This window comes from Berghia stephanieae, chromosome 3, assembly GCF_034508935.2.
Source record: "Berghia stephanieae isolate SIO BIC M18660-M18661 chromosome 3, UCSD_Bste_1.3, whole genome shotgun sequence".
Classification (NCBI taxonomy): Eukaryota; Metazoa; Mollusca; class Gastropoda; order Nudibranchia; family Aeolidiidae; genus Berghia; species Berghia stephanieae.
In genome coordinates, this window is record NC_088362.1 from 77068534 (window position 1) to 77083533 (window position 15000).

General features: G+C 32.0%; 1 protein-coding gene across 1 annotated transcript in view; it reads left to right on the forward strand.

The window, feature by feature from the left end:
- Positions 1–15000, forward strand: part of LOC144968492 (connector enhancer of kinase suppressor of ras 2-like) — a 32199-nt gene that overhangs the window by 1114 nt on the left and 16085 nt on the right. Inside the window, exons 3-13 of the mRNA XM_078906920.1 lie at positions 1–142; positions 1224–1353; positions 2135–2251; positions 2773–2832; positions 3549–3617; positions 4398–4531; positions 5577–5714; positions 5979–6286; positions 7172–7366; positions 7940–7999; positions 9386–9483. The exon at positions 1–142 is cut by the window's left edge and continues 79 nt beyond it. Coding sequence (XP_078763046.1) covers positions 1–142; positions 1224–1353; positions 2135–2251; positions 2773–2832; positions 3549–3617; positions 4398–4531; positions 5577–5714; positions 5979–6286; positions 7172–7366; positions 7940–7999; positions 9386–9483 — 1451 coding nt within the window. The remainder of the gene's footprint in view (positions 143–1223; positions 1354–2134; positions 2252–2772; positions 2833–3548; positions 3618–4397; positions 4532–5576; positions 5715–5978; positions 6287–7171; positions 7367–7939; positions 8000–9385; positions 9484–15000) is intronic.

Here is a 15000-nt window from a genome sequence, read left to right on the forward strand (position 1 = left end):
TCATTGCTCGAAATGGAGAAAATGATCCAAATAGAGCAAACGTTCAGATTAATAGAACTTATCGTCAAGTTCCCATCTCAGTGCTCTCTGCAATTTGTGACATCATGCATACCCTGAAGATTTTAACATCATGGCTTGATAGGTGAGATTTGATAAGCAAAGTATTTTGTTGTGAATATTAATTATTTAATTTTAAACTTCTTTGGAAGTTGATGTAGATATAATTTTTTTTTCTTTGAATAAAGATAAGGTAGTGTAAGTTACAGTGCAACCTCAGCAGTCACTGATTTTTTTTGTCTGTTGTTCAAATCCATGCGTTCATTTTCTTTTGGTTTTTAATGATCATGTTTAAGTTATTGGGAATCCCTGGCCTATTTGTTAGATGAGGCAAAACAAGACTAAAGCTAGCTAAGGTGGAAGCTTTCACTCACTGGTATAATGCTGTTGCACTTACTCACATGCTTAAGGTATTATAGTCCATGATTTTCTCTTCAATTTGGTAGATGTAGGATTGGACATCATGATTCATTTTTTTGTACTTGTGTATGTGGTCAGTGACCAGTGATACCAACTGATAGCAGGTCAATATGCAGTCTTTTATAACGAAGGCGTATTCTGTTGGTGTGGAGCGTTCACAGCTGGTCGGTCACCATGATGTTTGCTAGCACCACGGCGGTCAACTGGCTAGTGAACGTTTGTGCAATGCAAGTTGTCAGCTAAGCTAGGTTTTTGTCTCGCTTTGCCTCATCTAGGAAAATGCCCACATCAACTGGTCCAGAGGGGACTGCATATCATTGGTCGGTCAATCAAGCTACGACTATGGGATTTAATTTGTCGTGAAAGCAAACATTTTCATTGGATCAGATTTGAAGTTGGCGATTACATCCATATCGATATAGCTATACTGGGTTTTTACTAAAATGTATGTCATTATGGTGAGTTTTTTATCACTAATGATTTACAGGGAAATAACTGGGAATTGGACTACTTGTTGCTATAGAAAGGATGTCGCTATAATGGATATTGTTGTAAGTGGGCTGAAATGTCTTCTTTTTATTTTGTTTAAATGCATTGATTTTCTTTCTTGTTTTATAAACTTTGTCTGGAATATGCTTTTTTTTTTTTTAAATGAATTTTAAAATTAAGATTTGAATTTCCATTTTAAAAGAAATTAAATATTGTTTTCACCATCCTTTTGTTGATCTTGTTAAATATTTCCTCAGATCTCCATTTGAGAGCATCTATGAAATTAGTCTTCTTCGTAACTCAATAGTCAAGCTGGGGCTAGAGCTGGTGACAGATGCCCAGAAGGAATCCCCCATCACTGATGTGGAAAATGCCATTGTCAAATCGGTATGTAGATACAATGATATGTGTGAGTGAAAAAAATTGGTGTGCTTCCCATTTGGTAGAGACATCAATTCCATCAAAATACCATGGTTAAGATATTGATATTAATATTAACAGCGCTGTCTGGAAAAATTGTAACATCACCTAACAGGTGTCACATCTCATTCTACTTGTTACATGTTGCTCTTGACCAGGGACCCTTTGTCAAGCACCTTGAGCATGTTTAGTAGATATTGCGCTATATAAAAGCTCTAGTTTGTTTGTAATATGACCATTTATTATACGATCGCATTTCCACAGGGGTGTATTAATTTGAAGACAACTACGAAGAAAATTTGGTGAAAAAGACCTTTCCAAGGCTCAAATTTATGTCTTTATCAGCCAGGATCAAATGTTTGAGGTTAAAGTTCCCAATCAGATTGCCATACCACTAGATCACAAAGCTGTACAAATGGCATGAAAAAAGAAGTAAAAGTACTCCTTTTGAGCCATAGACTCATGAAGGCAGAGCTTATCTCAGTTTCTGTAGAGCTCAACGAACAATAGCAATTGCTTGCTACTTTTCGGATAGGATGCTAGTATAACGTCAAATACTTTCCACCATACCCAATCACTGCTGGGTGGACAAAGGGGTCAGAAAAACAATCCCGACTTCACCTGAAATCATTCCCCTTTCCTTTGCATGTGAAGCAAATCATCTACCAGCTGAGCTATTGGGACACCCTATGCAACGTCAATACCTTTTGCAATTTAGAATCATTTCCCTTTTTAAAATCTTATCCAGTGCCAAGACATGACTGAGTACTGTGATAAGTTGGTTCTCAACATGAAGGAGTCACTTGTTGTACAACCAGCCTTCCTGGAGACCGCTATCATTAGGAAAAAACAGGATGATGAACTGGTAAGAGATAGCTTGCATATTGTTTTTGAGGAGAAAGGGGGGGGGGGGGGGGGGGGTGAACCGTGTTATGTAAAATTCTACTGTTAATTGAATGAACCATGTTATGTAAAGTTCTACTGGTAATTGAATGAACCATGTCATGTAAAGTTCTACTGTAAATTAAATGAACCATGTCATGTAAAGTTCTACTGTTAATTGAATGAACCATGTCATGTAACATTTTATTGAGAAGTTGAATTAACCAGGTCAAAGATGAGGCGAAGTTATCGCAAAAATGAATACAAACATTATGTTCTTATTACTCAAGAGGGATTAGAAAAATAAATTAAAATTTCCATATGTCACTGCAACAGAGAAATATATTAATTAAATACAAGAGACATAAAGTACGCTTGTCCAAAATATTACATATGATTTTAACAAGTTAAATTGTTTATCAGAAGTGATTGCAACATTTGACAATTTTAATCACGTGACTAAAATGCTTTTGCATTATCAAAATACTCTCTTTATTTTCACAGGGCATGCACATTCAATCTTCCTACTGTGGTATTCACGTCATAGGCACCATCAAGGAGAGGGTGAGTTTTATTCATTCTGTCACCAGCTCTAGTCCCAGATTATCTTTTCATTTTGCATTTTGATAGAATATCATTTATTTAAACTATTCGTTTATTATATTTATGCAGGGCGGGTGGATAATATAGAGAAAATGACAATTTTTTCCAGCTTGGTCAATAAACATATATAGTTTTTAGTTATGCCTGCCATAGACTTGTGAAGTATAGCTTTTAAAATACTCTCATTCTCCTGCAACTCCTGTTATTAATAAACCAGCTACAAATTGCTTTTTACTATTAACTAACTTCAGCATCTCTTTTGTTCACTATAACTTCGTATATTTGGGTTTATATCAAATGACATGATGGTAAAAATATAATTATTTGTAAAAAGCCAAAGAAATGTTTGCTGTTTTTTTTGTTTTGTTGTTGTTTATCTGTTTCTTGGGTTTTTCAAATGTTTGTTTGGTTTTTTATTTATTTAATTGTTTTGTTATTTTTTTTAGAATTATGCAAGTTTTTGCCACCTGACCTGAGTTGGGTTTTTTTTCTTTTTCATCTTTAAGAAAAAGAAAAAAAAATTAAAGTAAGTTTTGGCTTCCAGGTTTTTAACACATGACTGGAATTTTTTACTTTTATTTAAATTCACCAAAAGACAGTTTTAAAGTCCTCTTTAGTAATTCTAATGATTCCCCCCCCCCCCCCCCCCCCCTCCTTCTCCCCCACCTTTATTTCAGTCCCCTGCAGACTTGTGCAGTAAAGTGGAGAAAGGAGATGAAGTGTTACAAGTCAACAATCAGACAGTGGTATGAGCTGTTTTGAAATGTGTTTTATAGAAAGATGCTTAATACCATTTGTGATCAATTGACTCATAACGATATTATGATATGATGAACTCCATTATTGAAATTCTATTTTAATCAAAAGTTTTTAAATTTGAGTTTAAATAAATGCCTTCAATTAAGGAGACATAGTTTTGTTACGTAACCATAAAAAAGCCTATCTTCATAATTCTGATCAGGATCATTTTAAACTCAATTTCCTTCACCTACTTTATTCTCATATCATACCAGGTTGACACAGTGAGTCACATAACGTGTCTGCATTTATTTATATGCATTCTTTTAGCGAATATGTTACTCTTACATTTTCCGTGATTCTTAATGACTAAAGAGTGCCAGAGTCATAGTGTAACTTAGTCATAAAGCATCTGTATTCAAACATCATATTGATAGACTTCCTATTACATATTACATCTGTTAAAGGGTTAAAGGGAGATTCAGTACATTATGTTACTTGACTTTTTATTGAAAGTTTCAACCCCTTGAAGAAATTGGATGAGTTTTTGAAGATTCAGTCTCTTATAATAAGATATCCTACTGCAGACTAAGATAAAAAGTGAAAAGGTCCTTTTAAAATTACTGAAAAATATCACGTTTAAGAATAATTAAAGTCAGATCAATCAAGTAAAAGGTCTGTTGCTCACATTGGCAATCATCTGGCACTAGAATAGGTAAATGAAAGCCATAAATGTTTGTTGACAGCACACCTTTCCTCTCTCCCTTCTCTTCCTCTTGTCATTGTAGCTTGGTTGGCAGTTGGTGAAGTTGGTGGCAGCTCTAAAGGAGAAACCAAAGGAAGTGACCATGCTGCTGAAGAAGAGACCACGTCATGCCAACCCGTATGGCATCATTGCCAACCACCATAGACAGCCTGGAAGGTTAGTGTACACATTGTGGCGTTTCAGTTTGATTTGAATATTTTGTGAGCATTCTATTTGGTAAGAGAAGTACATCACTTGTTTATTGTTCTTTCATTCTTCGAACATAGTTAGAAACGACTATTTTAACCTTTTGTGTGACATGGGCAAATCAGTACTCATTAAAATGGTTAGTGCGAAATTCAGGGGTTAGGCAGGAGATAGTGAATTTTCTATTTGACGAAATTAAAGGAGATTATCTAATCAAAAGTCCAGAAATATCAGGATATTTACTTATGTCAATCATAATCTTAGCTTAGATGTCACCTTTGTTTTGACAATTTTGAATTTTTCCTGCATCAGCTACAATTTAACTTTGTTGTTTTACAACCATTTTATATTGTTTAATTATTGCATGATGACAAAATTATAAACATAGATACAGTATGTTAAAATATCTTGTATATGAAATCAGAGTTTAGTTTTCAGGTCTAGAATCTATCGAACAGCAGCCACCTGTCCCACACGTAATTGTTGTGGCATAGAACCGGAAACAGCAGAGCATTTGGTTGATCATTGTATGTGATGAGGCTGCTGGGCAGGTTTCTGACTGTACACAAATGCAGCAATGAGTTTGCGCTGTGAATTCAGCATCCTAATATTATAGTGTGAGCCATTAGAAGCTGCTGCCAAAACGAACAGTTAACTTGCAGGATGAGACATAACACGTGTTGGGGACAGTGATATGAAAACAAAAGAAAAGAGTGTGGTGAGAGAAAGTGACTAAAGTGTTTTTTCCAAGGACTCAATTTTGCATTGTCCAGAGTGGAGCTTGAACCAGGGACCTTACGATCCAAAGGCGAATATCATAATACAAAACAACAAAACCAGATGATTGTTTTATTTCTGATGACATTTGAATGTGTAGAAAGTATTTTTGATCTCAAGGCGTAGTTGTTATTTATTATTTCATTACATTGTCAGTACTTTAAAACAATTTTTTTCACATCTCTCATTTGAATCATTAATCTGACCAATCATGCCCTCCCATTTTGTAATTCTGTAGACATCATGTTCCTGCCGCGGCTACCTTGCCGAAGTCTCTTAAGAAGAGGAGATCAAGAGAAGGGGAGAAACCATCACGGCCAACTTTGCAGGAATATGTAACATCATCTATCCCAACAGGAGATATTTATATCACCAAGTAAGTCAATCTTTTTGGTAGGAACTGAGAAAAGAATAATCAGAAACGTAATTGTTTTTTTTATTTGAAGAATTTTGCTTTTAATTCACCAGAATGGTCACTCTGGATTTTGTAAATTCTGTATATTTGCTGAATTTTGTGGTCATTATGCATTGCTTTTTATGTCTCTTTGAAATGTGGTTTTCATATTGCAATTTAATTTAGATTAATTTCCTCTGATTGTTTGGTTTGAAGTGAGGCATTCTGACCTTATTCTTCTTTCAGAGAGTCACCAGAGGACAATAATGATGAGAATGACAATGACACTGATAACGATGTTTTCCGAAGTGGATCTGAATCACCCCAGTTTACACTTCCTGTCATGGTAGATGCCAAGCAACGCAGAGCCACCGTTAGTGGTGGATCACCAACATTTGAGCGCCCCCTATTGGTAGTGGAGGACTTAGGAACAACTGTTCCAGCCAGGCCAAAGTCGCAGGCCATCAACCAAGCAGAGAGAGAGGCAGCCATTGCTGCCTTGCTTGCTGCTGACAACACACTGCAGAGAAGACCTTCAAAGAAAAGGACTGAAGGTTGGATTGGCAGCCTTCATTTTCCCTACAATTTATATATTCTATTTATCAGTTACCTTTCATTTGATTAATTTCACATGAATATCAAGGTTTATCAAATCTTTTTCCTTGATTATCTGAAATGATGACACCTGTTTTTTGGTTTTCTTTAATATTAATTTTTCTCATCGTCTTTACTTCCATGGCTCGAGAGATGCCAGTATAAAATTCATGTCAGTGTCTTTTATTAAACAAATTGGTTGTTTTTAAAGTGATATGATGTGCACTTATGACTCACCACTCAAAACAGTATTATGTCGGGATAATATTTGACTTAATGATCCAAAAGATGAAACTCTCGTTAACTTTTTATTTTTTAATGAATTCAACACAGATGGTTTCTTACAGTGGCAAAAAACTAAATGCTCTTATTTCTGGTCATCTCTACTACAAAATCACTTTTTTGGGGGGACTGATTCACCTAAACATAACACCGTTTTGAGACAATAGGTTACATATTAATAATTTGATTCAAGATGAGGATAGATATTATTCTGGGTTGGGTCTTTTGACCTCCCATGATGGGCATGAGGTCACTTGCTGTATCTTCTATTCCCCCATATATATATATATCTGGTAAACATTTGAGTGTGTCCCTCTTAGTGGGATTCTGTACTGGTGTCTGGATGAGACTTTTAGGTAATCTCAAACTAAGTACATTGATGGTATTCTCTTTGAATCAACTTCCTTTTTACTGGCGCTGATATGACCTAAATGTGTAGTTAACATGTAAAACCCTTAAAAACAAAACATAGATACTACTAATGAAATTGCCATGGAAAATTAAATAGAATTAATATTTTGATTTAATTTTTATCTTTTATTTTTGATATTTAACTTTACCAGAGAGTAAAGAGGAAACTCCTGAGAAAATCTTAAAACAAGAGGCCTGTGATGTCAATATCAAAGACGACGGTGACAAAGGCACGACTGCCAACAGTGACAAGAAGACAGAAACAGAAAATAAATTGGACTCTACAGGAAGTCCAACAAAACAGGAAAAACCTGATTCCAGCCCCAGAGATGAGCAGTTATCAACAGGTAGGAATTTCTGGTAACACTCTAAACGTAATTATTTGATGTATCACCTCTAATGATAGTTACAGACATTTCCATTTGCAAGTTATCATTTTCATATTTTTGAATTGATACATGCAGCATCTTTGGGTTAAATTTTTTTTAATTACAAAAGTGGTGAAGTTAAATTAATTTTCAAATTGAAATTGGTAACAACTGTAATTTTTTACAAGATATTAGTAAACGATTTTTGCGTGAACTGGGTATGACATCATGTACAATCTAAACGAGAACCCCCCACCCCCTTCCCCGAAAAACAAAAGATTAAAACAGATGCAAAACCATTCAAGTGCTCTTGACATTTCAAGTAAAGGAAAAGTTCTCTTCTATTTTTTTTTTGGTTGCAATCTGTATACATAAGAATGACTGTAAGGATAGATATAATGTGCAACTTTGATTAGTCTTTGAAAAATGGACTCGTCATAAAAATTATACCTTACTCAGAATTCTTTTAATTCATTTTACTTTATTATAGATTTAGGAGAAAAAAGGGTGTGTAATCAAATACATATTTCAACATTTTCTGTCATTTCTCAGAGGCGAAGAAAGATGAAGATGAGGATATAATCTCCAAGGATGAGATAAACATGGAACAAGGCAAGGATATATTGATCTGTTGGTGACATTTGTAGATAAGGAAATCACCATTTTTCTCATTTTCATTTTTTTTTTTTTTCCTTTCTTCCTTTTTCTTTTTTGTCTTCTTCCCTTATATATTAATATATTTTTTTTTGGGGTATTTTTTTTGTGCTATCTTTGATTTTTTTATCAATCACTGGTTTGCTTTGAAAGATAAATTTATTTTTTTTTCTCACCATTCACTGTGTGCAATTAATTAACTAATTAATTAAGTTTTTTTAAAAGATGGATGAATTAATTAAGTCTTCGATATGACAATAATTAATATTCATTTTTTGTTGTTGTTCATATTTTTGGGGGGTTTTTTTTGACAGTATTAACCCGTCTGATTTTTATTTACCGATTTCAATTTAGAAAATTTGAAAGTTGTTTGTAACAATTTCAATAACCTAAGAATGTTCTGGAATAAAGGACCACTGGGGAGCAGGTACTGATGTAAGATAAAAATCTGAAAGGTTGTGTATGAAATAGTGCTAAATAGAACAGAAAGAAAAGTACAAGAAAAATCATTTCCCCCCCAAAAAATCACTCAACCCCTTCTACTTTGTCCATCAGTGTGTCATTGACATCCTTTCTGATTTTAAATTTTAGATAGATTTTAAGCTCACTGCAGCCAATTTCCTAGTATTTGAAAATCTGTCTAAAATTGTTTTTGTAATTAGTCCAAAAAATACCCATCTTATAACTTTGAAACCCTGTAAGTTAGAATCCCAAGTCAATTTTAAAACTTCAAATTTCATTTAAAATGTTTTTTTTTTAAATTTTGGGATTTTTGAATATTACGTTTTATTTATTTCATTTTGGACACAATGTTTTGTTGTTAAATAATATAAATAAGAATAATTAATATATATTATATTCAGTAATGATCAAAAGTAACGTTACAATTTTGAGTAAAAAGCAAGTTAAATTACATATCATGTTAGAGGAAATTAAATTCTGCACACAATGGTACCAAAAATACTTATATTTACATCACTTCAAGCATAAAGTACAGGCCTTCATCAACCACTGTATGAGACAAATACTAAGAATTAGAATTTTAAAATTGACAATATTAGAAATGCAGATCTATGGGAAATAACAGGTCAAGAAGGGTGGCCTAAGAACAGCTGGCCTATGCTCCAGCCAGAGTGAAGGTTCTACGTAATTAGGCAAGCAAGTGAAATATGTTGGTTTGAATGTAATCACTTAATGATTCCTACTTGGCAAATATGGAGCAGTGCACAAAATAATATACTCAACTTAACAAATTTTACCATTGTAGTTCAAGACATTTATTTTTATATATATTCGTTAAGATTCGTTAAAAGCTAACATGTGAATATTTCTTATTCCATCCAGATGATAACACAACTCAAGGTTTCATAGTTAAGAAACCAACACCGTTAATGAGAGATAATCCTCCAGCAAACATCACATCTTGGAGTAAAAGGCAGAAGGTACCTACAGTTTCTTATAATAATTCAAGGGATTGAGATCTTTGTGGGGTTTTTTTTATAACTAACAAAATCTGTTGACGTGACTTCATACATTTGTTTTTTTGTGTATTAAATGAAAAGATCCGATCTTCTAATGTTCATGTAGCACGTGATAGGTAAGATCCCCCTCTTTTCTTTTCTCAATGTCCACAAATGTGAACAGTATCTGACTTTTTCCCCCATAAATTTGGGAAACCAAAATTAGCCATTGAAAACAGGTCCTCACCAATCGAGTGTCAATCAAAATTATGTGTTTGTCTGTGTTTTGTTTTTTAAAAATATTTTTGTTAGTATTTTTGTGTAGTAAATTTCTGGCCTGTGTTTCCAATATGTTGTGTCTTAAGTTAAATAAATAATGACAAAATGTTTTTGGTTGACATTAAATGCCTGATAAGAGTTGGGAGTTATTTGAACATTGATTATCACACTTATTTTTTTAAAAAACAACGTGGCTGTATATTTAAGCTATTAGCATTTGCCAGATTCTTGTTTATATTCATTGCTTGTCCTGTAAGAACAGAGTGGTCAGCTTTTTATTTATTGAATCCTATTGTGCTTTCTTTCTATAACTTTTTTGAACTATCAAAACCTCTTCAGTTTATATTCTAGCATATTTTCAGTCTATCTTCTAAGTCCATCAAATATTTCATCAGAAGTCATATTATATAGTATCGTTGAAAAGTTTATTTTTATTAGATATAGTCATCTTCAATAGTATTCATAAAAAAAGCCTCACTTGCTTGAAATACCTACATGATTAAACAAGATTTCCAATCTGCACTGGGTCATGCACTTCACTGGTTCAAGATATTATTGGAACCTTGCTTCGACACTGCTCCAAGTTACATACAATCAGCTTTATATCAATTCATTCATGATTTATAGATTTGATTTTATCTCCACCGTCCCCCTTTTTATATTGTCAATATAATTTTTAAATCTTTAATTAACCATTTTGGTGTCTTTGGTTTATTTATTTACTTTATTTAATTTTTGTTAGATAATCGTTTTCTTATTTGGTTGAAGGCAATCAGAAAGTTTATTATTATTATTATTATTATTATTATTTTATTATTATTATTATTATTATTATTATTATTATTATTATTATTATATTATTATTATTGTTATTGTTATTATTATTATTATTATTATTATTATTATTATTATTATTATTATATTATTATTATTATTATTATATATTATTATTATTATTATTATTATTATATTATTATTATTATTATTATATATTATTATTATTATTTTATTATTATTATTATATTATTATTATTATTATTATTATTTATTATTATTATTATTATTATTATTATTATTATTATTAATTATTATTATTATTATTATTATTATTATTATTATTATTATTATTATTTTTATTTATTATTATTATTATTATTATTATTATTATTATTATTATTATTATTATTATTATTATTATTATTATATTATTATTATTATTATTATTATTATTATTATTATTTATTATTATTATTATTATTATTATTATTAAAATTTTGTTGTTTATTAAATCATTTTTTGTTTGCATTTTGTTGCTTTTAAAGTGTCATGTTTCATGGTCTTGTGTGCATGCTTGGTTATGTTTAATGCCATGTCATGCCTAGAGTGCGTGTTGCTTATTGAGCACGAGTGAGCAATGCAGTTAAGGGAGAGTTACCACAACTCATGAGGATTAGACGATTGGACTCTCAGAACACAATGGATACGGTAAATATTTAAAAAGTTGTGATCACTTTCTTTCATAGCAGATGTGATCCACTGACTCGAACTGGTATTATGTCGGGGGTGAAATTGATGCCGAAAAGTGAATTTTGAATTATACTTATCAGAAATATGTTGTCATTTTTCACACACTAAGTATTCCTTCTTCACAATAAAACAAGTAAACTTATGTGAACTCATGATATTAGTTATAAAAAAGTCGATTTTTAACTTGAAAATGACTCGGACATAAAACCACTGTGATATGGTGAGTCACATATTTGATTGATCACTTTTAACCACTGTTGCACCTATTTGTAAAATCGTTTGCTATTCACATGCAGTAGACCCTCTGATTGGGAAATTTTTGCTAAAAAGAAAATAATAGGGAGCAGCCAGGGTTTGTTACATTTGTCTTTCTTTTTGTTTTTTTTTTTGGAGTATTTTGTTTTTCGGTTTAATAGAAACGGGTAGTTTTTAACCCTGAGAAGTACTATTTCAGCTATTTATACCTGAAGAGGACTGTTTAGCAAATAAAGTTGTTTTGAAAGGTTGATGCCACCAGTTCTCTTCCTCAAGACTTTTTTATTTTTTTTAATTTACTAGGAGTCTCCATTACTGTTTTTCTTTTTGCTTTAAAATGTTATCACTACACAACTCATATACTTTTCTCGATACACAAATGGACTTGCCCTATCAAATTGGTGTCTGTGTATCTTGGCAGGATAAAGAAACAATATGAACCAGGAATAAGGTAGCCCTTCATTCCACACAGCTATGATCATGCGAAACTATGTAAAACCCAACAACAATTACTGATTTAATAAAGGGTTTGATAATTTATACTTATTTCGAGAGTTGTTCCATATAATGCATTTTAAAAGAATTGGAATTGTATTGAATAAATATTGAAGAAAAAAATTGAATAAACATTGTGGCTATAGACCAGGATGGTTCTTGTACGGAGATGTTGAAGATGTTGGAAAAAATACCAGCAGTTTTGTTCTGTTTACTTATGTATATACCCAATATCAGAGGTTCTACTGCATTTATTCCTTTCCTGCTTTTGTAGATTGCTTTTGAAGCTAGTCTTTGAACATTAAACACGAAAGTGTTAAAAAAAAATACTAGTGATGATCAAGTTTTTTCAATTTTGTTTAGAAACACTGTGCAAATCTTTTGATAATGAAGATTTTTATCAATGGAAAAAAAATATTTATATATTTCTTTTCATGGAGATAAAATTTAGTATTTTAGGTAGAAATTGATTTGTTTTTAATTTATACAGTATTTTAACTCTCAAGTTCATATGAATGGAAAATTGAACAAATTTATTTGATTTTTCAATCATGGTGAACTTGAGAGAGTTAAAGGTCATTACTTAAAACATTCAAAGTGTTTAAAGTTATACATTACTTACACTGAATTTCTTATTGACTTAAAACTTAATTAGTTTGTCAGATGAAGATTCTGTAAATAAATATTGAGAAAACTTGAAACATGTCAATATTGAAAACTAATTACAGTGGTGTTCACCAAATTGCCCGCCATCTTAATGCCATTTTTCACCTAATTGCCCACTTTCTCAGCAAAACAGAATTTTGCTCTAAAGGTCTGCTTCTAAAAACGGATTCCACCTAAGTGCCCGCTCTGACAAATTCACTACGTTTTAAAAAACATGTTTCAATCTCCCAAAACTGCCGCACAGTTTCACAATGTGGTCAGCTGTGTTTGACAGCTCCCCTGACTTCTGTTGGCTGACACAGGACAAGTTACCAACATTCAAGTATGCCTTCGTTTTACCACAAGTCTCCACCTACCCCATCCCATAAGTCCTAATCCACTGTCAACAACTTTGTCCTTTTGTCCGCTCCTCCCATTCTGCAATGATTAGCTCACATGAGCCGATGAAGCACCCCACCCTCTTGCCCCCATTCCTAAAGACTTACAGACATCAGAAGTGCCGACAGACTTTGATATCATTCAGGAAGTGAAGAGGCAAATGATGACTGAGGATCAAAATGATGATGATGAGGAGGAGGAAGAAGAGCCGTTTATGGAGCCATCTTCAAAGGAAGTTCTTGATGCAATAAATACAAAAGGACACTATGCCATGAGCAAAGAGAAGAATAGCATATTGGTTAATGTGGAAAAATTTCTTTTTTGAATTCTCTCGTCCTAAGCATGAAGAAGAAACAGACAGAAATAAATTAATTTTTCTCCATGAAGCAATATATATTGAACATGGAAATTCACAACATTACAAATAACTCTGTCCCTCATCCTCCCCCCCCCCCCCCACCCCCTTCCGTTTTTGTTTTTGTTTTTTGTTTTCGTATTTTTTTCATGTTTTTTTATAATAAATATAATAAACAAGAAGATCACAAATAAAATACTAAAACAAAAAAACATACAAAACAAACAAAACAGAGAGAAAAAAAAAACAAAATAAATTATTAAAAAAATAACAACAACAAAAAAGCCCCCTAAAAAGCAAAAAAAAAAATAAAGAAAAAAAAAAAACAACAAAAAACAAAACAGAAAAGAAAAAACAAAACCAAAAAAAAAAACAAAAAAAAATCCTTCAAAACAGTTGCGGGTTACGGGCAATTTATCAGGGAAGATCACAGATTACCTAATATGACATGTTTTCACCAGTTAATTCCCTTGTAAATTAAATATTTTTAACTCAATTCACCAATTTCATCTAATTGCCCACTTAGTCTAAATGCCCGTTTTTTTAATGCTTCCCTACCCCCCCGGGCATTTAGGCGATCACCACTGTATAAAAGTATATGATTCTTTGCGTTTTAGAATCTTGAGCAAGTTCCCAATCACTCTATGACATTGGGAAAACATGATAAGAATGTAGGTATGGAATTTCAAAAACAAAAATGCAAGATTTTTCTTTTAGTATACCCTCAATTTTTATTTCGTAATTTTTGATTGAAAAGCATTCATAAACTTTAATGTTATTCATTTGCATTTTTTGAAATACCCTTTAAATAGTAAATTATTGTTTGCTTTATTTTAAAGATAATAGAGGCTTGAACTTTTAGTTACAAATTATATGTCTAAACTTATTACCCTGACGGATTTAAGAAAGTGTGTTCTAAACCACACAAAGAATTTGGAATAGTTATACTGCCTGTAATATTAAGGAAAACTTATTAAGATCTGAAAGTGAACCTTCATTATTCTTAATAGTGAACGTTCTTTTACAAATTACATTAACTAAACAAGACAAGAAAGGAAAAACAAAAAGACACCATAGACCGCCAAAAGATTGCTTTAACGTCTGACTGATCATTTCAAGAAAAACACAGCTATTTGACACCATAAAGAATTGTTGCATTTGTTTTGTTATGTCACTGATTATGTTCTGAAAATTACTAAAATGTTGCATTGAATGGCAATGATATTTGAAAAAAATCAAGCATCAAAATAAAGAAATATGACATTTTTAATTGTGGGGGAAATTAAAGTTGTGTTATAATGGGTGCACATCAATTGTCACCCAAAACTGTGTCTTCAAATAACTTTTCAGATTTTTAGGATTTGTAGGAAAAAATCTTTAAATGCAGATATGTTCGAATTCTTTCTGCTTAATTATATGATACCAGAAAGTTAAAAAAAGCTTCAATAAATGTTTTTGTTCAACATGGCATTCAAGACAATTAAGCTTCATTTTATGAGCAATTTCATTTATTTTGGCAACTGCAGTTTAATGACACATATGAA